This window comes from Macaca nemestrina, chromosome 5 (genome assembly GCF_043159975.1).
Source record: "Macaca nemestrina isolate mMacNem1 chromosome 5, mMacNem.hap1, whole genome shotgun sequence".
In the NCBI taxonomy this organism is placed as follows: Eukaryota; Metazoa; Chordata; class Mammalia; order Primates; family Cercopithecidae; genus Macaca; species Macaca nemestrina.
The window spans coordinates 125,671,115-125,696,468 of NC_092129.1; the positions used below are offsets into that span (position 1 = coordinate 125,671,115).

The following is a 25,354-nucleotide window of genomic DNA, read 5'->3' on the forward strand; positions in this document are numbered from 1 at the left end:
ACAGCAAGGAAAAAAACTTAAACACGAAGTTGACAAAATGTGTTGGAGCTGCTGGAGATATTACTGTGACAAGGTCTACAACCCAATTTCCTATCTGAATCACCTAGAGAGGGTTCTGGTGATAGGAACCCACTTCCTCCTTCAATACAACACCTCCAAATGCCAATGAGGCAATAGTTTTATAAGTATCTTTATTTTCCCCAAGTCCACCTAGAAATCATCTGTAAGTCAAAACACAAGGAAATTAACCACTTTTAGCTACCCTGAGGACACCTTTCCACAGGTGACCCTGAAGTATGCAACCATTTAACTGTGAAGGGATACCACATTCCACTTCAGGGGCATTACCCTGTTCATCCTCAGAGTTGTTCTCTACCAGTGCCTCAGTTCTCTCCGATTGCTTGAGCTGCCCCAGAGCCAAAGGGGCACTGCTGAAAGCCCAGCTTGGGCTCAGTTCCGGGAAAGAATTGTTCTAGATGTACATAATGGACTACGGTACAAACCAACTCCTAGAGAGACAACTCCTACAACCTTACAAGTGATGGCTACACAAACTTAGCACACTTTGAATATGTAGGAACCAGTATATATTCACAGATAATTTATCAACTTCTTTTAGTTTACTCTCCTCCTTTTCTGTTTCCCCTAAAGACTATTTTTCATAATTCTGAAACCAGACACACTCCATTATGTTACCCGCACTGTTGCACTCTCCTGCTCCTCCACCTGAATGCCTGGCTCCTGTTTCTCCACCAGGCCAACTAACTCTTGCCTAATTCTCCTCCAAAACTCAGCTCACACACTTGGTAAGAAAAGCTTTCCTCATCCCTCTATATGGCTTTTTTTGTTCCATCACCACAGGCATTCTTCCAAAAAGGACATCTGCTCTTATACTTTATTGGTATTTACTTCTCTTGAGAATATGCCATCTCTTATTAACCCTCAGTATTCTCAGACCTTTCTTAGCACCTGCCTGCACATAGCAGGTACTGAAAAAGATGTCTGACAAACTAAAAGACTGTTTTCAACACAGATATAAAATAACAAAATACCATCTATCAAAAATTGTATACACATACATACACACTCTAGCTCTTCATTCTACATTCTCTTATTATTTTCTTATTGTTTCTTATGAGCATTTCTTAGCTTGTACTTGGGAAAAGAGACTTTAAATTACTTTAATAGAAATATGAATACATTATTAGAAAGTCTTCTAATGACTTAGTACACTGTTAGGCTTGTAAGATAGTCTTAAAAAATCATAAAAGGGGGAACATGATCACATGGCATGAAATGAATATTTACATGCTGTTAGATACATTTTAAAAGGTATGTATCTATAGTTAATACCATAGAACACCATATCCAACATGAATAAAAACAACACAATTACTTAAAAAAGGAAATCTGTATCAGCTTTAGTGTTTTCAAAGTACTTTTGGATATTAACTCATTTGAGAGTAGGAAAACTGAGGCTCAGAAAATAAGTGACTTGCTAATACTGAGGGTCAAGGTCTTTGCAATTCAAATACCATGTGCTTTTTGCACCATTCCTTTTTCCTTCCATTAAGCCAATATCCTCAAAATGCCAAAAAAAAATTAAGTGTCTATATGAAACAAAATGAATGTAATAAACAACATAGAACAAAGAAAAAACACAAGCAATACGATTAACATAATCAGTGCTGAAAATGAATGGAAACAGAAACCAATGACTATGAATCAAGAATAATCTCAGTCCAGCACAGTGAAATCTCAATGGGAGAACTAAGAGGATAGGGTTCCTGATCTGACAAGTGAAATAATCAGGAATCAGTTAATATACGACATCAAATACTTTAGTGGAGTGACAGCAAAGTCATAAACAAAGTTCAGAAAAGAAAAAGATTTGTGTATGTGAAATGAGTTTGCCATAGAAGTAAAACTTGAATGGGGCTTTGAGAAACACATGGAGGCAGCGTAGTATAATGTTGAATTGAGACTGGAAAAAGTCTATATTTAAAACTCAGTTCTACTACCTGAGCAAGTTGCTTAATGACTCTTAAGTTTCAGTTTTTCATCTGCAAAATAAGAAGGAATTTCTCTCTCAAGAGTGCCTTGCAACCAGCACAGAGCCTGTACAGAGACTATACAAATGCAGATTCTTTCTTCTACTGTCTTCCCAGGCAGGAAGATGACAATTAGACACAAGGATATCAACATGCTTCCAAACCCTGTCAGAACATATAGAAGCTGTTCCAAGCCATTAAAGAAAGATCAATACACAGGCCCTCTGTCCCAAGAATCTAAATGAAACTATTTATATAACTAGATTCTAATGAAGGCAAAAAGGAACTGGCTGCATACCTAACAGTAGTTAAATGTAAATTAAATATGTAAAAAAAAAATGAGTTGAAAACTGTGCTTAGTGACTTGGGGAAACATTTTTATTTCATCATCCACATCACTGTTACCTCACCAATCAAAAGAGGTATTAAGGGACCACAACATGATAGTTATTTAACACATTACTACATTTATAAATAAAGGTAGTATGAAACATAGCCATCACAGATAAAAGTAGGAGTTAACAAGAGGTCTAACTGCAGCCCTTAAAAGTGAATGCTGTGTTAGAGCCACTCTTATGGGTAATGAAAGAAAACAGTACTATGATAGCTCATGGAGCAAAGATAGCATATGAACAGGGTTAGTCTTACAAAAGTACTACTAACTGAACACAATTCTTGAAGCACTTAAAGTCCAAGTAGAACTTAAAAATATCACCAAATATAGGCCGGGCGCTGTGGCTCACGCCTGTAATGCCAGCACTTTGGGAAGACGAGGTGGGCGGATCACGAGGTCAGGAGATTGAGACCATCCTAGCTAATACGGTGAAACCCCATCTCTACTAAAAATACAAAAATTAGCCAGGCGTGGTGGCGGGTGCCTGTAGTCCCAGCTACTCAGGAGGCTGAGGCAGGAGAATGGCGTGAACCCAAGGCAGAGCCTGCAGGAAGCCATGATCGCGCCACTGCACTCCAGCCTGGGTGACAGTGAAACTCCGTCTCAAAAAAAAAAAAAAAAATCATCAAATATAAACTATTTACCTTCATGTTACCAAAGGAATATACTCAGGAATACAGAAAGCAATACGACTTGAGAGATCTCCAAAACAATACAACTTGAGAGATCTCCAAAGTCCCAAAAGAAAATACAGACAACCTGAAAATTCTTACTGAATTCTTGACAAGGTATCACAAAACCCAACACACCATTTGAAATAGGTTACCTCAACCAGTAAAGCCCTTAACGGGTTAACTTTAAGATATATCAGGGCTGTATTATATATAATAAATCCATGGGGATGGGCTTCAAAATTTTTATAAGATACCTCTAACCATAAACTATATATAATAAATGTGTGTGAACATGTAGAAATGAGAAAATAATACTACCATTAAACAAGGTAGCACTAAAAGTTGATTTAAGTTCAAAAATCAAAGTAGTTTGAGATACTGGACTGGCTATTTTTTTTTTAAAGTGACATTAGAAGAAACTAGAATATCTCTTCTACTAATGCTTTAAAGACATGGTATTTAAATATACAAACACAAAGCCACATCAAAATCTTGTCTAGTATACACTGATAGAATAAAAAATATCACCTACATCAAAGAGATTATGGGAAGATCAGACATCCTTTCAGAAAGAGGCGTTGAATACAGAAGAAAAGATCAATACAAAGAATAACTGATATGCTAACAACATCAAAAGGACATGGCTGGACTGTGACCACTTTCAGATATATCCCACAGGAAGCCAACAAAATTTCCAGTAATAAGTTATCTCAATGGTACCAAACACTACTAAAGTTTTCATTACAACAAAAAACAAGTAAATGAAAAGACAAAGAAGTAAAAAATATTCCACTAGTAAGAGAAGATTTAATAAAACAATATTCTGCTCATCCAGGAAGGGAAATTTCATAAAATAATATTTTAATATTTTATAAAACTCAATATATCTGGAAAAATAATAAAAAGATTTGCATTCAATACAATAATCACCAGTTTACTGATAACTTCCACCTATATATTTTCTTAGGTAAAAAATAAAGACTGGTTTGTGTATCTACTATGATAAACCATACAGAATTGATCTAGTCAATTGAATCACATGCATAAGATGCATACAGATGAGACAATCAATTATTGGACTAGCCACTAACATTAAATACAGAATGATAAATTCCAAAAGACAAGAGAACCTAAACAGTGCGAGACTGCGGCAAAATACGCCTCACATTAAAAAAAAAAAAAAAAAGATTTCACAGCCAGGCACGGTGGCTCACACCTGTAATCCCAGCACTTTGGGAGGTCAAGGCAGGCAGATCACTTGAGGTCAGGAGTTTGAGACCAGCCTGACCAACATAGAGAAATCCCATCTCTACTAAAAATACAAAATTAGCTGGGCATAGTGACGCATGCCTGTAATCCCAGCTATTTGGCAGGCTGAGACAGGAGAATTGCTTCAACCCGGGAGGTGGGGGTTGCAGTGAGCCGAGATCACGCCATTGCACTCCAGCCTGGGCAACAAGAGCGAAACTCCGTTTCAAAAAAAAAAAAAAAAAAAGATTTCACTTATTGCAATCTTTAAACTACTTCTACAAATATCTAATCCATAATTTCAAACCTTCATCAGAATCCCAGTCAACTAGTTATATCTTTAAGAATAATGAATGTCATGTCCATCCACATCAGTATCCAATTTTACCAAAGGGATTCTGGAATGTGTCTTTTTCAACCTCCTTGTTTACAGTACCTGAGAGGTTATCCTGGATGTATCAGGTCCTTAAGGACATTATCAATCAGGTCACTTAGGTATCACTCAGTAAATTATTAGTGTAGTACTAATAAAGCATACTAAATAGTGTCCAAGTAGCCTGAAAGAGTTTATGCTCCCTTCAAAATGTCATTTTGAGGGTTAAATAAATGGAATTATACTGATAAAGAAGCTGTCACACAGTTTAAAAAAAAAATAAAAGTTTAACTGTAATTATACTGATAAGGAAGCTGTCATTCAGTCTTTTAAAAAAAAGATAAAGTGTCAGCAAATTTACTGCTTTTTAAAAATGTCCTTGCTTATTCTAACCAAGTAAACACACCCACTTATCAAATATTAAGTTGTGTTACCATGGCTAAGAACAAGGTTAGATATGAGACAATCAGAAAACCTAGAGGGCATCTATAGAAAACAAAGCTGTCTTAAGGCCCCCCAAAATTGGCCACTCACTAATAACAAAAAAGAACTACTGTCTAGTTAGTTAAATAAAGGGGAGGAAGGCATACTCTACAACCTTCTGAAATGAATCAACAGTGCTATAAACAAATTAACATTCAGAAGGGAGTACATTTAGATAGTGCAATTGTACAAATGATAGAGTAATAAACTACAAGATTAAATCACTGTACAAAATTCACATAAATACCACAAGCAATATATGCAAGACATCAAAGTTTAAGTTTTAAAGAAAAGTGTAGAATTTAAAAAGGCACTTCATATAAAAATGGAAAAAGTACTTCTCTATACACAGTAACTACAAGAAACCATATTGTCTCTGTATACATTGTATATCTAATCAAGAAGTAACATTTTGAAGAAAAAAGATCATTAGATACATCCTTTTTGAGAATAACAGATCATTAAACTTGCAACTATTCCAAGGCCTCCTAGAAAACCTAGAGGTATTTAAACATTAGAGGTTGGCCTACTAGAGAATTTTGTTGCAGGCTCTGAACATGGCAGGCATAATACGAATATTTATTATCTAAGAGTTTCTGATTCTACTGGGGTAATCTCCCTAGACCAAATCCTCACTTTAAGTTTTATAACATTATCATCTTTCAAGTATGCCAGAGATTTTAAAATAATAAAAAATAAACACATTAAAGATATTTCTTTCGCACTCAAGAAACTGATCTACAACTAAAAACTCTTCCTGATATGCATTCTGTCTCCATCCCTATTAAACGGTCAAATCCTTTCAGAACTACTTGGTCACCAATTTGATGATTTCCCTATACCTTTACACTTTGAGGAAAACAGAGTATCTGGAGACACTTGGGCATATCAGTTAGAGTAACTAAGAAAGGATACTTTTACTTATTACTGGGCAACATAAATATCACAAGAGGAAAAGAGAACAGCAACATCATCTTACAAATATTTAAGAATGGAGGAGCTGCGCAACAATGCAAATATAGTCAACACTACCATACGTTTAAAAAATGGTTAAGGTGCTAAGCTTTATGTGCCTCTTTTCTTTTTTTTTTTAAACCACAATTTAAAAGGCAAAGGGGAGGGGAAGTATATTAAAGGGAAGTGCCAAAATAGTTTCAGACAAACACATTTTCAGGCATAACTTATTTTGGTTTAGTTTAAGGTTTGAAATAAGGGTATGTCAAAAACCACCAAGTTTATGACATAGCATCTAATTCAGGGAAGGAAAAGGGGAGAAATGGAAAGTGAAAAGAGTCTGAAGTAGCCTTAGCTAGTTAGGAACACTTATGTGCAGTCACATAAAACATTTCCAAGGTCTCTCACCACTGAGTTCTCCAGTGGCAAGTTCTCTAAGATAAAACTACAGTGCCAGTATCAAGAGCACATGGGATTGCTTGATTGGTGCAATGCACATAAGCCACAAAAATGTATGATTTCTTAGGCCTTTGTTTCTGTTCAGGTAATCAATATTCTTCTAGGGTTTAGTTTGAAAGACAGTTTGTAAAGAACACTGGCATGGACCTTTTCCACAGAAGTGGAAATAAAATTTTGTGTAAAATACAGAAAAATAAGGTAAGTATTAACTCTTTATATGACTGGGCTAAATCTGCAAAACAATACCCCCTTTATTAAGACTAGTTCAAGTTTAATCTACAAATAGGACAAACATGACCAATACAGTACCCGGAAATTAACTGACAAAATAATTTCTTCCAAGTAGTAAAATTTACGCCAACAACCTCTGTAACACAAATAAGGAAAGGAAGAAAAGTAGATTTTAAAATGGGTGCTGAATATAGTTATGATGGGGGAGGCGGAAGGAGCTTCCAATAAACTATTAAAAATCGTGGCACCAGAGAAAATGTCAATTACCACTGTGCAACAACTATGGCAAGAAGCCACATACACCATAAAACAGTGCCATATTCAATTAGTAGTATATCCAAAATGCCTCGACCAAGCAGATGAAAAAACACAGAAGTTACAGAATTAAGTCTGTCAATTAAAAGAAAAACAACTGGTTTTGGCTGCCAAGCAAATAATACTAGGTGATGTATTCAGACCCCTCAAACTTGACATATTCTCCATTTCTGATGTCATGCTGTGAAGACATGGATCTAAGGGCTGATATACCACACATCCACTACCTTGAGTCTAAAGAGAAGATACTGTGGGACATATAACTGAGGTATCTGCTGCCAGTTCCAGTACGGTGAAAAACTATTACTGGGATCAACTGGGAGCAAAAAGATAAGCTGTCTCTTACACTAAGAATCTGACTAAATTAAGTAACCAAGTAACCAAGAATGTATCACTGAAGTCTTGATTTCAGCCTTTCAAATCCTTAATGGATATCATGTTCTCTTCACTAAATCCACAGCTATGCTTTAAATCTTAAGGATTCCCAATAAAATCTAGACTGATGGTATCCCTCTTTATTACAGTAAGGGGAGAAGATTGTCAGGCATGTTTGGAATTCTTGCTCTTAGGAGTTCAGATTTTCATGCCTGGATCGTGTAACATCCTTTATTTCCAGGGCACTGATGTGCGTATCTTTTTTGTATTTAGAGTGTGATGCACTATCAAGCTCAAAAGAATTAAATGTTTAGAAGGTAGGTTGTTTAAGAAGGCCATCTTGGTGAAAGGCCCAGCTTACAGTGAGAGACTACCATGACTCAGTCTTACAACTTGATATGAGAGCTTGATAGGTCAAAGACTATTAGGACTGATGACAACAAAGAACTCTCTCACATGTAGCTTTATGAGTAGTGATGGTATGGTGACCATCAAAGTCTTGATGAAGATAGTTACTGTGCAATTTCTACAGAGATGTTATAGGTAGAAGTCTTTTTCCAGTTGGTGTCCATAGAAGACCTGTGACATCTAGCCATTCCAAGGGGAAGCAAACTGGATTTGGCAAAATTTGACTTGAATTCCAGTTGACACAAAGCTTCATGGCTGATTCTGAAGTCTCACAGAGCTTGACAGTAGTATGAACTCTTGGTGAGTTGACCATCTTGACATAAAGACATTTTAACAGATGTGTCATTTTGTGAAGATCTGTCAAACTGAAGCCTGAACAAGGAAGCACTGATAACCTAAAAATGAAGGATTTACCTCTGGTCTTAGTAAACAGCGATCTAGTATTAGGTTATTTCTAGATTCAAAATATCTGCTAGTCCTCAGTTTACAGATAAGATTTTCCTGAGGAACAAATCTTTATATTTTTCTTTAATCACAAGAGGATTCAGATTCCTGAGTGGCCCTCCTCCAAACTTATTTTTGGACCAGAAATAAAGGATAAACATTTGTCCAACCCTTTCAAGAAAGTCTCCACTGCTCACTTGGTCAGTAAGTCATGAGTTTATTTTATACCTCATTTCAAAAGTCTACAATTCAAATGTCAGCTGTGATCATTCCAGACATGCATTCAGTTTTTGAGATGATCTCCTACCTGTAGATCCTATTTGTACGAGGAGGAACAAGTAAAATAGTTAGGATCTTGAATGACTATTCTGCTGAACATAAAACAGGTTATTAATTCTTGTACCCATGGCGTTCTGGAGAGTCTCCCTTCTTTCTATATCTATAGGGGTGGTTTCGAGGTTTGTACCAATCCCCTTTGGAGTATCCTCTATTGTGATAATGTGCTTTCTGATCATGACTATAAAAGTATCGATGCTGATTATAGTATTTGTGATCTTTATAGTCATTTTCTTTTATACTGTTCTCTTCTGCAACAACAGCTTTTACATCTTGTCCAAAAAGGGAAGTACCATCAAAGGGCAAGTGGGAGATCTTCTCCTGGGTTTTCTTAGTAAGAGATGTAAGTCGAAGCCAGGCCTGCCTTCTATAGTCTATGGCCATGGCCATAACTCTGACTACAGAATCCATTATGTCCCTAGTAGTACAAAGTTGCCAAAGGCCTGCATCCATACCATCAGATATTATACATCTTGCTTTTCCACGATCAAACTCTGGGTCATGAACCAGATCTTCCATGTCTTCCCAGAGTTTACGCTGATATTGAGTCATATAAGCCATGTAGCTAGCAGCTCGGGCTGCAATGGAGGCAGCATGGTAAAACCTACAACCCATGACCTCCATTTCTTTTGAGGTAGAATCTAGAGGGGATGTTGTATTTCCTCTTTTGCTGTGTTCTAATGCTTCTACAATGGGGCCTTCAGCTGGTGGGTTTGGTTGGAAAGGAGAGGTGTCCTTGGCCACAGGATATACCCTGTGTCCCATGAAGGAAGAAGGATGGCAATCAGCAGGGTCTTTAAAAACCTCAGTGGTGGCAATTCTCAGAAGAGGATGCAATGGAGGAACCAAACGTTTTTTAGAAGTCACACAATCAGGTTTCCCTTCACATGACTCTGCTTCAGATTGTAATGTCACCCTTTTTATAACACCTCTTTGTTCCATTCTCTTCAAAAGACCTGTGAAACTAGATTGGCTGGGGTCAGATGGCTGCCCTTTGTCATCAGCTGATGGTGATTTGTAATCAGTTTCTTCTTCAACTGTGGATAAATTTTCCTCCTTAGAGGTGGAGATGTCCCAAGGAACTGAGGAGTTCTCACTTGGCCTAGAATGATGAAATCTAAAACAGCTCCTGGACTGCAGATCACGTATCACTCGGGACATTTCAGCTACTTGTGTCTGGAGATAGAGGATGGCATCCCGTCCATGCTGTGAAGCTGAAGAAGAATCTATACATAAATTCTCTTTGACCTCAGAAGAGGCCAAAGATTCTTGGGGGACCAGAAGTGGAGATGAAGGCAGAGTCTGAAAATTCTGTGACGATTTAAGGGTCTCTGTCTCAGAGATCTTAGTATCTGAATTATTTTGATCATTTTTCTGGTTCTCCAATGGGTTCTCAACAGAGGAAGTTTGAGAAACTATCCTTTCTGGACTGCTGGAACAACTCCCAGAGAAGGAGCTGCTATCTCCAATGGGAAGAGGAACACTGCAGCTAGAGCACATTTCTGGGCGATGATTCTCAGAGGATGGCACCTTAGATTCAGGCATTCTCTGGGTTATCCACATGAACAAGAAAACCAAGGAAGAGAAAAAAATGCTTTTAATATGTTAACTTTCAAGTGCAGAGATTCACGTCCAGTAAGTAGAACTCAATTTTTAAATTATTATAATTAACAGTGAAAGATACAATCCACTCAAGGTCAGCAAAAGGAATCAGAGAAGTCAAATCCACAAACTTTGCTACCCCAAAGACCCAATATCAACTATTGGCATTAATCTGGGACTGTTTATGAAAAAGTAGAGAGTAAAAACAAGCTCAGATCATGTGGTGCTACCCTGGCTGCTGTTTGGTCCCATGTTAGCATAAGAATAAGTGTTGAGACCACTCATAAGAATAAAAGAAAAAAATACTCCATTCAAGATATGTTAAGTTCTATTCAAGATACGCAAGAAGCTAACGATGGCAAAGAGAACTTAAGGAAAGTTCCACTAAGAAGAAAAAAAAATCTAAAACTCCCCCATTAGAGTCATTTTAAGCACCTTTGAAAATTCTGTCATTCACTCTCCATGAATAACAAAACTTTCTAGTCGTATAGTCCTACTTTATGGTTTGTAGTATAAGGAGTTATAATTTGTTACCTCATTTCATCCTCACAACAACCCTGTGAGGTAGGTATTATTCTTATTTGGTTGAAAAACGGAGGTTAAAAGGTTACTTAATTTATCCAAAGTCACAGAATTTGTAAAGAGTAAAGCTGAGACTCAAACCCAGGTATTCTGATTCCAAGTCCAAGTCTCTCAATCCCCTATATCACAGAGCAAGAAGTTTGTGGCCACTCTGAACATTAAGAGTTTTCTAATCCAAGAAGAAAACAGCCCATTAACAGAAGTTTGGGCTAAAGCAAGGACAAATGAAAGGCAAGACTGTTACAAAGGGCTCAACTAGTTCACTTCTCAGAGCAAGGAAAGTATTGGTCCAAGGGTCAAACCTACAACCAGTACATCACAGGTAAGATAAGTAACTCTAAATATGTGGGGCACAGACAAGGTGAAAGGGATGATGACTGAAGTAATATATCTCCTATAAACCCTTCCCTCACTTTTCATTCCTAAAAGGATCTCTACATATCCTTTTTTCTAAGAGAAAACAAATTTTCTGTGGTCATGTGGTTCTGGAACAAAAGAATCCTGTTGTATAGGGCACCTGAGGAGAATATAGGAAAAGAGAAGGGAAAGAGGAATCAATAAGCTTGCAGTTTTTATTCCATTTCCCTTTTATCAGATACCACCTCTAAGGCTTAGAATTTCCCAGAGTCTTATTACCATTTTTTCATATCGTCACTCAAAGTAGAGGAAAAAAACTGGAAGTAGGAGATCTGGGCAAAGAACTCCTTGGACTACCTATTTTAGCCCATTCTAATAGAACTGGCTATTTCTAAACACAGGCATCACTGATTTGATAACTCTCTTTAGAGAATACCTCTTAAAAGATACAAATGAAGAAACACAAATCAAATATAATGTACTTACATCAGTATGAGAGGTGCTAGGCTCTTCATCATCACTGCTGACCAGATCAATGTATTCAAGAACAGGTCGTAATGGTCCTTCCTATAAACGATCAAGCAAATGTACAAGCCATTAATAGTTATTCAAACCAAATTAGCATTTAAACCTACTAGTTTTTTTGGTTGGGACTGGCAAGAATTACTCTGAAGAGGGAGCTTTGTGGATAGCAGAAAATAACCAGAACAAAAGCAGCAGAGGAAAATATTCAAAATACGTAAATATAAAATGATGACAAGACCTAAAAGGAAGTACCTACACACCTGCAGAGTATTAAGGCCATGTCAATTACTTGGGAAAGGAAAATTAATATAAGAACAGTGCTACAAAGATACAAATATTATAATCCAGTGCTTTACACCTAGAATTGGTATCAAAAGTCTGTTAATACATCCAAGTTCAAAAATGAATTTGACTTATAGCTCAGCTTCATCACCCACCACTGCAGAGTCAAGCGTCAAACCTGAATTATTCTGCATTCTTTCTTTTCATCCAATCTAATTTCTTCATCAACCAGGCCTTGAATGTCAGGCTTAAAAGCCTAGATTTTATTCAATAGGCAAAGAAAATAAAAAAAAAATAATAAGACAATAACATGAGAACTGTGCTTCAAGAAGATCAATCACTTAGAGGAGTGTGGACAGCAGGCAAAGCAAGATAATCAGTACAGGCACATGATAATGCAGAACTAATGGTGGTGATGGCAAGAAGAGTATGGTAGTGGACATACAAGAAAATACAAGTAAAATGGAAAACTAAAAGAGACTGATTATTAGGCTGGGTGTGGTGGCTCATATCTGTAATCCCAGCACTTTGGGTGGCCAAGGTGGCGGGTCACCTGAGGTTAGAACCACGCCCAGCTAATTTGTGTATTTTTAGTACAGATGGGGTTTTACCATGTTGGCCAGGCTAGAGTTTGAGACCAGCCTGACCAATACGGTAAAACCCCATCTCTACTAAAAATGTAAAAATTAGCCGGGCACGGTGGTGTGTGCCTATAGTCCCAGATACTCAGGAGGCTGAGGCTGGAGAATCGCTTGAACCTGGGAAGCAGAAGTTGCAGTAAGCCAAGATCATGTCACTGCACTCCAGCCTGGGCAACAGAGCAAGATTGTCTCAATAATAATAATAATAATAATAATAATAATAAATATATAAAATAAAAATACATTTGAAAGATTATTTAAAAAAAAACAAAAGGAGTCAGTGATCTCTAAGGTTTTAAGCTCAGGTGTAATGCCATTAGTATAACTTTGGAAAGCAGAAACAGAAAGCTGACATTCCTATGGGCTGAAGTAACAGTAGTATACAGGGTGTATCTAGCAGACAGCTGAAAATGCAGGCCTCCAATCTGGGAAGTACGAACATACCTGGAAATAAAGATTTGAGAGTTGCTCCCCTAGAAGACTATTAAACTCTAGAACTAAATTGAACTATCGTATCGCCTCAATAAAAAGCTGTCAGTGTTAAATGTGGCCAGAAACATAGCAACAATAAAATGCCACTGAATGTGGCAACCAGACATTTTTAAAGGTCTTTGAGAGAGCAACTTTCAAGAAAGTAGTGAGCACAGAAGCCAGGCTCTAAAACACTTGAGAATGCAGCAGAAAAGACCATATTATTTTGAGAAATCCAGTATGCTGGAAACAAGAGAAAGGAACACAGAAGAAATAATAGTTGAGGAAAGGATTTTGTAGCATGTAGAAAGTTGACTGTTGGAGACAGAAGCTGAGATCTAGGTAATGATCTTCTTCCCTAGACTAGGCATCCAGTCTCGAAGATAGCTTCTTTCTCCCCTATGCTATGACTTCTGCTCAACCAAGAAACTGCCATCTTTTGGGTACTAATTCAGATACCATATAAAACAAGAGGGCAAAACTGGGCAGGGATCTGTAACAAAGGAATTGAGATTTTTGCTCAAACTATAAAGCAGAAGTAAAAAATAAAGAAAGAGAGGAACCAATACTCTCCAATATATGGTCAACAGAGCTGAATCACCTACTTTAAAATCTACGCCTGGTATGAAGAATGTAGGCCATGCACGGTGGCTCACACCTGTAATTCCGACAGCTTGGGAGCCAGAGGCAGGTGGATGACTTGAGGTCAGGAGTTCAAGACCAGCCTGGTCAACATGGTAAAACCCTGACTGTACTAAAAATAGGAATAGGGCGTTGTGGCAGGCACCTGTAGTCCCAGCTACCCAGGAGACTGAGGCAGATGAATCACTTGAACCCTGAAGGCAGAGGCTGCAGTGAGCTGAGATGGTACCAATGCACTCCAGCCTGGGCAACAGAGCGAGACTCTCACAAAAAAAAAGGAAAAAGAAGACTGAAAATCATATGTTCGATCCAAGAAGAAAAATTAAAATACGATAGCTTTTCCCATTGATATAATGATCTTACTTTGCTCTCTTTAAGAAATATGCATTAGGAACCTTCATTATAGACCCACAGAAATAGTAAACACAAAAGCCCCCCAACCGGCAACCAGAAATACACAGAGGCAGAGTTCCCATGCACAGAAAGTAAAGAGGAAGATGAAAGATGACAAGATGCAAGGTAAAAAGTAAAATGGGCTGGAAAAAAATAAGAAAAACAGGATGGGCGTGGTGGCTTATGCCTGTAATCCCAGCACTTTGGGAGACCAAGGCGGGCGAATCATCTGAGGTCAGGAATTCAAGACCAGCCTGGCCAACATGGTGAAACCCTGTCTTCACTAAAAATACAAAAAATTAGCCAAGCATGGTGTTGGGCGCCTCTAATTCCAGCTACTCAGGAGACTGAGGCAGGAGAATCACTTGAACCCGGGAGACTGAGGCAGGAGAATCACTTGAACCCAGAGGTTGCAGTGAGCCAAGACCGTGCCATTGCACTCCAGCCTGCGTGAAAAGAGCGAAACTCCATCTCAAAAAAAAAAAAAGAAAAAGAAAAAAGAAAATGATCAAAAATAGAATTTAAAAGTAGCTGCAGGCAGGATGGCTCATACCTGTCATCTCGGCACTTTGGGAGGCCAAGGAAAGTGGATCACATGAGGCCACGAGTTCGAGACCAACTGGGCCAACAAGGCGAAACCCTATCTCTATTAAAAATACAAAAATTAGCTGGGTGCGGTGGTGCACATCTGTAATCCCAGCTACTCAGGAGGCCGAAGAACAAGAATCTCTTTAGTTCAGGATGCAGAAGTTGCAGGGAGCTGAGATCACGCCAGTGCACTCCAGCCTGGGTGACAGAGGGGGACTCTTGTCTCGGAAAAAAAAAATCTGTAGTAATGTTTAAAGGGAAGGAGTAAGGACACATAAGGTTATCAGAAATTTATTCTTGCAGTGAACCATTAAACCAATATGCAAACATTTTTCAACTACTGAAGAACAATAATTTTATATGATTCACACTAAGAGAAAAGAAAAAAAGGAAAATAAGGGTAGAAAATCCAGACAGGTGTGGTAGATCATGCCTATAATCCTGGCACTTTGGGAGGCCGATGAGGGAGGATCACTTGAGTCCAGGAGTTTGACAACATCCTGGACAAAATAGTGAGACCTAATCTCTACAAAAATAAAATAAATTAGCTGGGCACCGTAGTGCGTGCCTGTAGTCCCACGTATTTGGGAGGCTAAGGTGGCAGAATTGCTTGAGCCTAGGAGTTCAAGGCTGCAGTGAGCTATGATTATGCCACTGCACTCCAGCCTGAGCAAGAGTGAGACCCTATCTCAAAAAAAAAAAAAAAAAAAAGAAAGAAAAAGCATCACAGAAAATCCAAAATTGAGAAAAAGCAGAAGTCATTTAGAATATACATTCAACAAATAATTACTGAGCTTTAAGTGATAGAGTAGAATGAGAAGGGGAATCATGTTGAAAATCACTAAAATGGCAAAGAGATTGAGTGGAAAAATAAGGACAGACATGTACCCCAAAGGAAAAGATTACTTATACACAAATAGTGTACACTAGCTAATTTTCACAGTGGATATGGAAAAACTTCCATGATAATGGGCTTACAGAAGTAAAACATTTAGTATTCCATTTATTTACTAAGAGTCAGTAACATTTATTGAGCCCTGTACCATGCCTTGTGCAAAGCTTTTCATGTACTTTTCACTTGATCCCCAAATTACTTTACGAGGTAAGATATTGAATTATCACTATTATCCCATTTAACAGATGGGAAAACTGAGTGAGGTACACTTGATTCTCTAAACACAACTGGCTATATAGTCACTATAATTGTGAGTTAGTTCAAAACATAAATACTATTTTTAAAACAATGTTTATTAACCTAAGCTTCTGAAATAACACATTTTTTCTTCCTTCAGTAAGAGAAAATGGACTACCTCTATTACCCCATCTCTGAATACTTTGTAACACTGACCAAAAATAAATTACCAATTTCTCAAAAGAAGTTATATTTATAATAAAAACATCAAGAAAAAAATAATTTGCTATAATATTTATAATTACTACTTATATCTTAAACTATAACTGCATATGGTCCTGTAATTACAAGGTATTTTTATTAGCATCTGTTCTATCCATCAACTAGTAAACCATCATTCTCATGCCCTATTGCACCACTAACAAAAAATAAAGGATTCTAAGGTGGGCATGGTGGAGTGCACCTGTAGTCCCAGCTACTCAGGAGGCTGGGGCGAGAGGGTTGCTTGAACCCACGAGTTTGAGACTGCAGTAAGCTAGGATCATACCACTGCACTCCAGCCTGGGCAAGAGACCCTGTCTCTGAAATAGAAATAAAAAATTAAATAAAAATAAAATTTAAAAATTAATGAATTCTATTCCCAATACCACACAATTTAGGGGCAGAAGCACATGTAGAAGCATGGCAAAACAGTTTAGGGAAACAGTTAAACTAATATTCTAAGTTTTAAAATATGTTTCATGAAATAAAAAGCTTTCATTCCTGTTATCAGAAAACTGATTCTCTAGGCCAAAGCACCAATTTCCTACTAATTGGAAAGAGATGTCAATATACCAAAATATGGTCTACTAAAAAGGGAGTTGACTACAACCAAAGTTTTCTCTAAAACAAAGAATATGGATTTGAGCATAAATCTAAAACCCTAAATAATTCATCATTTTTTTTTCCCTATATAGAGAAGTTAGGGACACAGGTTACTTGTGCAGTCCTGACAGGCAATATTTCAAACAGTTTCCAATTGTGCCTATTTTATAGTTCAAATTTAATCCAGCATTCAAGATCTATACTACCTGGCCCATGCCGCCTCCTCCCACTTTAAAAAAACAAAAAATCTTTCAGAACTACACATAATCTTCTCTGCTTCCCCATTCTGATGCTTCTCCTTGTTTCTTCTACTCAAAACGCCCTTTTAAACACATGTAAATACTAACTACTACTAATTACTACCACTAACTACTACGATGATAAACTGCAAGTCTAATGTCCTTTTTTAACAGCCCTATGTACTTTCTGTAAAAGAACTTTCTACTACCTCTAAGGACTATTTACATACTTCTCACCTCCTATCTCGTCATTCATACTAAAATACTGATCTTTAAGGGTAGGATGTATTTCAAATTAATCTTTGTAGCTCTAAGGAACTTAACTCACGGCTTTGCATATTATGAGCTTCAACACTATTTTTATTTACATCACAGCCCCAAGACACCCAACCAAATAATCCTATTTTCTGCCTGACTCCTGTCTACTGTAGCTAAAGTATTAATACTTGACCTATGTGGTAGTGAAGCTATTTAGGAAATTATATCCTGATTTCACTGACTATTTTGAAATTTCCAATGATTCTACGCTATATCAATAATCTTGGCTGAAACCTGAATCTCTTGTTATTGTTTTGTTAGCAAGATTACAATAGGTTCCCTCAGCAGTTTGTATACCTTTATATCTAGAATAGCACTGTGAACTATCACATCATCAGCTATTAGTTTTTTAGAAGTAAAGCACATAAAAAATCTGCAATTTCAAAGAAAGATATAAAAATAGCAGTTGAATAAAGGATCATATTACTAAACAGAAATAAGAACAACTGACCTAAATGAGAAGTTTTTGTTACGGCAGCATTCTGTTTCTTGATTTAGGCACTGTTTACACACACGTATTGGCTTTGCAAAAATTTATCCAACAAGTATACTTATGAATTGTGCACTTTTATGTTTATTTCAATAAAATTTAAATGAGAGGGCCCATTTTTGCACCTCCCCTCCATATCTATATCACTCCTTTCCTTCAGCTGGGTTTAGTTTCAGATTCCGTATTCTACAAATCACAGAATAACTGCTGTGCCACCAAGTGGACTAAAAGTGGGAAAATCAGATTAGCAAGAGCTATGAAATCCAAACCTTAAAAATGAAGTGACATCACAATACTCACTTTTTATCTGAAGAACTCAAACTTTTTCATCTTTACTGAATAAGCATTACTGGCTGGAGGAGTCACATATAGGATTGGATTCCAGAGAAAAGTAAATATTCTGTCTCCGAACATATTTTGAAATATAATTAAGCTATTATTGTCATTTAAGTGGTGCCACTTAAATGTAAAGCGAAAAATTTTAATAGGCTTCTTCTAGTATTGTAATTGCACTTAAAACATATAATTCACTTCTCCATGTGGAGCTGTGAAACCTCTGAACCTTTATTTGGGAACAAGAGTAAGAAGTTGTATCATGTTGGATATTCAATGATTGCACATTCTTTATTCTTGATGCAAAGATGTAAGTGATCCTCTACATCTAACATAAAATTTAAATTAAAAGACTCCTTTAAACCAAAGCTGAACTCAAGCCTATATTAACTAGTCACAAGCTACACTGTAATTCATTACACAAAACATTTTTCAAATATTAAGAGATTCTACTTGTGTTTCTCCAAGGGCCATAGTTCATAAAGAAGTATGTCATTCCTAGTATTATTTCTACTAAACACCATGAGAAAAACACTCGGTTCACAAATATACCAAGATTCAGGAAGAACCTGAGATATCTGTCCTCAAGAGCCATGGAATCCTGTTACTAAACATACTTCAGCCCATGGTGAAGGAAAGGGCAGAACACAATTCAACCCCATCCTCTACTCCAAATCCGTAGAAATTCAAAATGAAAAGGAGAGAGCACAATATACACTGGTAAAGGGAAAGAAATTCAATAAAACAATCTTGTGAAGGACTCCTAAACAAATCTATTAAAATACCATACAAAAATGAATTACCAAAACGGCCCTAATGCTGGGGAACAAACTGTTTAATAACCAGTTTTACAGGGTTTCCCAGCATCCACCACAAATGCACATCAGACACTCAACAAAATATTCTACAGCTTGAATACCAAACTGCAACTAACTACGGCATTCCAAAAGAGGAGTTTGGGACAGAACTATTTTCTGCCTAGTAGCTGAGATACCACTTTACACAAAGCCTTTCTAAAACTCCAATAACTATGGATGAAAATCATCCCAAAATACATCATAAAACACCCCCTTCTGCTTTGGAAACCAATGCTGTACAAAGTGTGCTCAGAAATCCACATGTCCCTGCACTTGTCTGAAAATGAGAATTCCTAGGCCCCACCTTGAAATTCTGATTCGGTAGGTCTGCAGCGGGGCCCAGGAATCTGCCTGTCTATACTTACTAAGGCTTGAAAACTACTGTCCCAAAGGGAAGAAACTCAAAAAAATAGAGCATGTTCCCAGTGATGCAGGATTCTTCATTATGAGCATCAACCGTACTATGCTGTAACATGATGATCTCAGAGGTTAGCGAAATCTTCAAGCTATTTGCCTTCATGTTAGAAGCACCATAACGCTAAGATTCTGGGCTCTCGCAACCCTTCCTGTTTTCTACGACCTTGCTCATCATTAGCTGCTCCTTCCTCTGTGTCGCCTTTAGAAGTTACTCTTGCTCCATTTCAAAACAGCGTCTTAGAGACCAGCGTTTTATCTTATGTCTAAATGAAAGGTAGGGGGTGAGATTAAGTGTACAGCACGTTCTTTAGGCCATGCTCTTTGTGATGGCTACGGGGGTGGCTCAGACAGCACTTTTGGTAAAGATCCCAATCCTGTGCCATGCTCCACAGTGTCTAGCATGTATTAGACACTCATAAACATTAAATGACCAGGTGAGGTAAAATTACATAAGGGCCCACCATAGTCTTTTACTCTGGGAAAAACCCAATCATCAGTTGCTACTTACACTGACAAACTGAATGTCGTCTTCATTTTCATCCGTTGTTGACTCAGATGCCTCAGGGCCAGCTGGAGGGACAGATTCTATTATCTATAAAAACAAGCCAAAACATGCTTATCTGTTCAGCCACATTCTTGTAGAAAGAGAGCGTTTCCGAAAGGAACAATTAAAAACAAAGAGCTCTTGAGGAAAACGAACTGAGCACAATTTCACGCAAACCCGACCAGGAACAGAACTCGAGCAGTCGGCTCTTGCCACAGCATGTGCGGAGCTGCAGGGACTCAACGCTGAAAACGCAGTACCAGCCTCTCAGAATTCCCCTTATCTACTCCAGAAGGAGGACTCTGGAATTCCCCTTATCTACTCCAGAAGAAGGAACGCAAGCTCAACACCGAAGGGCAATCCTGCCTTAAAACGTCGCTCCCACTGGCCCAGCGGGGGCCACAACGAACGCCGGGCCCCGTGCGGGGGGACGGGCGGCCATTGTTGCTGCGGGTTCCTGGCTCAGACACGCACCAGGCCTCAGAGCTGGGCTCTGCCCAAGACACTGAAGAGGTCTCGCCCAGAGGCTGCGATGGAGCACCAGGCCTCAGACGGCAGAAAACACAAGCCCTTCGCGGTTCGCCTCTGAGAACGCCAGGGCCCTCACTCGACTACTCACCTCCGACCCCGGGTCTCCCATGTCTCCGACGGCCGTGCTGACAGCACCACTGCTCCTGCTGTCCCTGCCGCCGCCGCCGCAGCCGCCACGACTCCCCTTCCCGCCCTGCACCGCCTCGCGCTACCGGGACCCGCCCCAGCGTGAGCGCCGACGCCACCGGCGGAAAGAGACGCAAAACCGCTTCAAAAGAGGAGCGGCCCTTACTGGCCCGCTATCCCCTCGGAACCGCTTTCTCTCATTCTCGGGCTTCCTTCCCCGCGCCGCACAGGATGCTGGGTATTGTAGTTCGGGTCGACCCTGAGACAGCTCCTCGCCGGGGTGGAAAGGAGAGGAAAAGAACCCCGAGGTTAGGGGCATGCGTTGCGCCTAGGAGACGCCAGCTGCAATGGGGCGAAGCCAGGGGTCAGTTGGGTCCTGTGAGATAGCGAAGCGCTGGGAAGATGTGGGAGGATGTGAGGGAGGGTTTGAGTTGGTATTTGTTTGGTTTTGGTATGGTTGTGAAGCGCAGCTCATTGATTTTTCTGTTTTAGTCCTGAAGGTGGGTGGTGGGAACGGATTTCTCTTTTATTCATTTTTAAATTTATGTATTTACTCATTTTTGAGCAGAGGGTCTATGTGGAGGTTTAGCTGAATTCTAAGGTCAGGAAAGAATCTGAAGTGTCCTTACATTACACACCTCTTCCCTAGCGTCAGTCTCCCAGGCCCTGCCAGTATTAATACACCTGAGGAAGAAAATAGGGATGGGAAGTCCAGGGCCCAATAGGAAAGGGAACCGAGGTCTACCTAGCTGTCACTAAACCCTAGCCAGTGATTTTGAAATGCACTTTTTCAATATTCTCAGATATACTCAGAGAATGTGAGAGATCTATTTTATCGACTGCTGTAAGGTTGACCATTTAACCTTTTGTGTGTTCACACTCATAAACAACTCTATAAAATAGATCTTTTTATATTCAACTATGCATTTAATCTTTTCTCAGGTAATACTTTACCAAAAATTTTAAAAGGCTTTTTAAAAAAACACACCAATCTTTGTCAATAAAGTTTATGAAAAGAATTAAGTGATAACATTATTTTAGGCCAGGCGGGTCCTCACATTCTGGGAGGCCGAGGCGGGCGGTTTACTTAAACCCAAGAGTTCGAGACCAGTCTGAGCAACATGGGGGAACCTCGTCTCTACAAAAAATACAAAAATTAGCTAGGCGTAGTGGTCCTCGAGCTACTCATTAGGTTTAGGTAGGAGGATCGCTTGAAGCTGGGAGATTGAGATCCAGGCTGCAGGGAGCCGAATTCATGTCACCGTACTGCAGCCTGGGTGACAGAGCGAGACAGTCTCAAAAAAAAAAAAAAAAAAAAAACAAATTATTTAGCATCTTAGATTCCTGTTTTTGCTGTTTTTGTTTGTATGCAAAACTACCATCTGATTGCCTAAGCCTGTAGTAATTATTGTTTACTATTTGACGTTTCCTGCATTTCCACCAAGTGCTTTATGACTTTAGTTACTTTCTACCTAGTAAGCTTGAGACTCGTGGAGGCCAATTGAGAATGACAGACCTGGATGGGGAGTTCTTCAAAAGCTGTATGTAAATTAAATATTTTTAAAACGTTAATGTGTAGGCAAAACTTTTATTTAAAAGATCTTCCTAGTGGGCTGGTGAGAGTTTCCTCTAATATTTAATCGGTTGAGGCAGGAGTTAATGGGTAAAATTCTTGGAATACAAATAAGCAGTATGTGGTTAGATCCAAAAACTTCTCATAGCATACCATACAACTCAGTAACTGTAGTTGCAGGGATTATCCTGATACATCACAGGTTTGTTTATAATAGCAAAAAACTGGAAAATATCTAAATGTCTAATAATTGGGGAATGTAATGTTTAAATTGTGGTATGTACACTATCAAGATAACATTAGTGTTTTATCTCCACTGAAAATGTTTACCTAATATTTCTCAAAGCATATTTTTCAAAAATTCAAGAAATATATAGGATAATTAGAACTATGTTGTATTTGTTCTTCCACTGCTATAAAGAACTACCTGAAAATGGGAAATTTATAAAAGAAAGAGGTTTAATTGGCTCACAGTTCCACAGGCTGTACAGGAAGCATGACTGGGAAGGTCTTGGGAAACTTAAAATTGTGGCAGAAGGTGAAGAGGAAGGAGGAACCTTTTCACATGGCCAGAGGAGGAAGAAAGCAAAGCAGGGAGGTGCTACACACTTTTAAACAACCAGATCTCGTAGAGAACTCACTCACTATCAGAGAACAGCAAGGGGGAAATCCACCCTCATGATCCAATCACCTCCCACCAGGCCTCTCCCCCAACATTGAGGATTACAATTCCACATGAGATTTGGGTGAGGACACAAGTCCAAACCCTATCACATGTCAAGCCATCAAGAAAAGCATCCCTGAAAGAGGAAACCTACTTAAATAGGAATAGTAATTTATTTTTTTTCTGGGCAGCCGGACTATGTGTTTACAAGAAAATCCAGGCTGGGGATAGTGGTTCACACTTATAATCCCAACACTTTGGAAGGCAGCAGGATTGCTTGAGCCCAGTGGTTTAAGACCAGCCTAGGTAACATAATGAGACCCTGTCTCTGCAAAAAAATTTTAAATTAGCCAGGTGTGGTGGTACATGCCTGTGGTCCCAGCTGCTCAGGAGGCTGGAGTGGGAGGTTTGCTTGAGCCCAAGAGGTCAAGGCTTCAGTGAACCTTAATCTCACCACTGCACTGCAACCTGGGTAACAGAGCGAGACCCTGTCTCAAAAAAAGAAAATAAAAAGAAAATCCTGGGCCAGGCGCGGTGGCTCACGCCTGTATTCCCAGCACTTTGGGAGGCCAAGGGCGGGCTGATCACAAGGTCAGGAGATGGAGACCATCCTGGCTAACACGGTGCAATCCCGTCTCTATTAAAAATACAAAAAATTAGCCAGGCGTGGTGGCAGGCGCCTGTAGTCCCAGCTTCTCGGGAGGCTGAGGCAGGAGAATGGCGTGAACCTGGTTGGCAGAGGTTGCAGTGAGCTGAGACCGTGCCACTGCACTCCAGTTTGGGTGACAGAGCAAGACTCCATCTCAAAAAAAAAAAAAAAAGAAAGAAAGAAAATCCTTTGAAGCCCACAAAGAGAAGATTAGAGACATGCTTGTAGTCCCCAAAAGCCAGGTTTATTTAGCTTGGTGTAGCAAAAGAGAAAGCCATAGGCAAAATTTAGGAATTTCCCAATCTTAGAAAGTTAAGAAGGAATTGGGTTGGGTGATTTTAAGCCAATCTTGGGAAGTGAGGAGCTGTTTAGAATTGGAAGAAGCGGGGTTGTTTGCTGACTGGTTCAAGGTTCAAAGTGGAGACTTTAAACTATGGGGAAATGTTCTTTGGTGATTGAGGAAATTTTTTTTGTTGTTGTTTTACCTGAGCTGTGAATCCATTATATTGCCTTATAAGTCAAGATCTTGAAGAGCCCATCATTGGGTTGACAACCCCCCTAAATTTAATATTTTTAGACTTCTTCCCAAATGACATCATAATAGGTTTCTAGATCTATATCAGTGACATTATGTTGATATTCTTCCTTCAACTCATTATCATTATGTATCAAAGAAGTCTAGTTTTGTTTTCAAAACTAAAATTTTTCATCAGATCTCCATTGACTGTCTTACTGTTTGTATTGAATGGTAATTTATAGAACCGTCTGTCTGAACATTGGCTGCTAACAGCATTTAAGACTCTAGAGATTGTGTTCTTGGCCAAGGGTTTGCCACCAGAGGCAAATTAAATGCATCAGTTTGGAACCCCTGTTTAGAAACATTATCTGATACTCATAAATTTCAAAAAACGGAAAGTATCAGCATTGATATTTTCATCCTGACTACCATGAGCCTTTAATTTATTTAAGGAACATTCAACATGGGCAGAAGAGTTCATGTATACACAGCACAAAATTTTAAGGTTTAGTAAAGCACAGATACTTCCAATGCAATTCTATTATTAAGGACCATATTTGGTTTGGATTACATGCTCTGGTTTTAAGATGTGGAACTGGCTGGGTGCAATGGCTCACGCCTGTAATCTCAACACTTAGGGAGGCCAACGCGGGCGGATCACGAGGTCGGGAGATTGAGGCCTTCCTGGCTAACGTGGTGAAACCCCGTCTCTACTAAAAATACAAAAACAAAGAATTAGCCGGGCGTGGTGGCAGGCGCCTGTAGTGAGAGGCTGAGGCTTCTAGTGAGGCTGAGGCCTGTAGAAAGAGGCTGAGGTGGGAGAATGGCATGAACCCAGGAGGCAAAGCTTGCAGTGAGCCGAGATGGTGCTGCTGCACTCCAGCCTGACTGACAGAGCAAGACTCCGCCTCAAAAAAAAAAAAAAAAAAAAAAAAAAGATGTGGAACTGGAATACTCTAACAATTTCTGATGAAGTAGGAAATAGATTTGTAGGCATTTTAAAATATTCTCCAGGAAAGAAAATGGCTCTTAGCAACCTGGTGTCATAGTCATTGCCTGGGAGTTACGGTAGCAAAATAAAGAGCATTTGATTCTGAAAAAGTATAAAGGACTAACCCATAAGAAAAAGCAGGCTGTTGGAACACAGGACAAAAGAGGGTGGCTCATTTCTGTCATTGGTTCATAAGAACTAGCTGCTTGACTCATTTAGAGCAAGCTATCATAATTGGCTTAGAATATGGACATTCTCCCTTTCAAGCAAAATGCATTTGC

At 38.9% G+C, this 25,354-nt stretch overlaps 1 protein-coding gene across 4 annotated transcripts in view; it reads right to left on the bottom strand.

Annotated features, from left to right (window-relative positions):
- LOC105479535 (zinc finger protein 451) overlaps positions 1 to 20,769 on the bottom strand; it is an 82,226-nt gene extending 61,457 nt beyond the window's left edge. Inside the window, exons 1-4 of one of the 4 annotated variants that reach the window (XM_011737537.3) lie at positions 20,642 to 20,769; positions 19,987 to 20,070; positions 11,773 to 11,853; positions 8,049 to 10,293 (exon numbers count right to left, since the gene is read on the bottom strand). In XM_011737537.3, coding sequence (XP_011735839.1) covers positions 8,800 to 10,293; positions 11,773 to 11,853; positions 19,987 to 20,070; positions 20,642 to 20,662 — 1,680 coding nt within the window. In that variant the 5' untranslated portion in view covers positions 20,663 to 20,769 and the 3' untranslated portion in view covers positions 8,049 to 8,799. Of the gene's footprint in view, positions 1 to 8,013; positions 10,294 to 11,772; positions 11,854 to 19,365; positions 19,414 to 19,986; positions 20,071 to 20,641 lie in introns of those variants that run through there. The other 3 variants (XM_011737531.3, XM_011737536.3, XM_011737533.2) reach the window with 3 other exon arrangements.
- Positions 20,770 to 25,354: the final 4,585 nt, after the last annotated feature.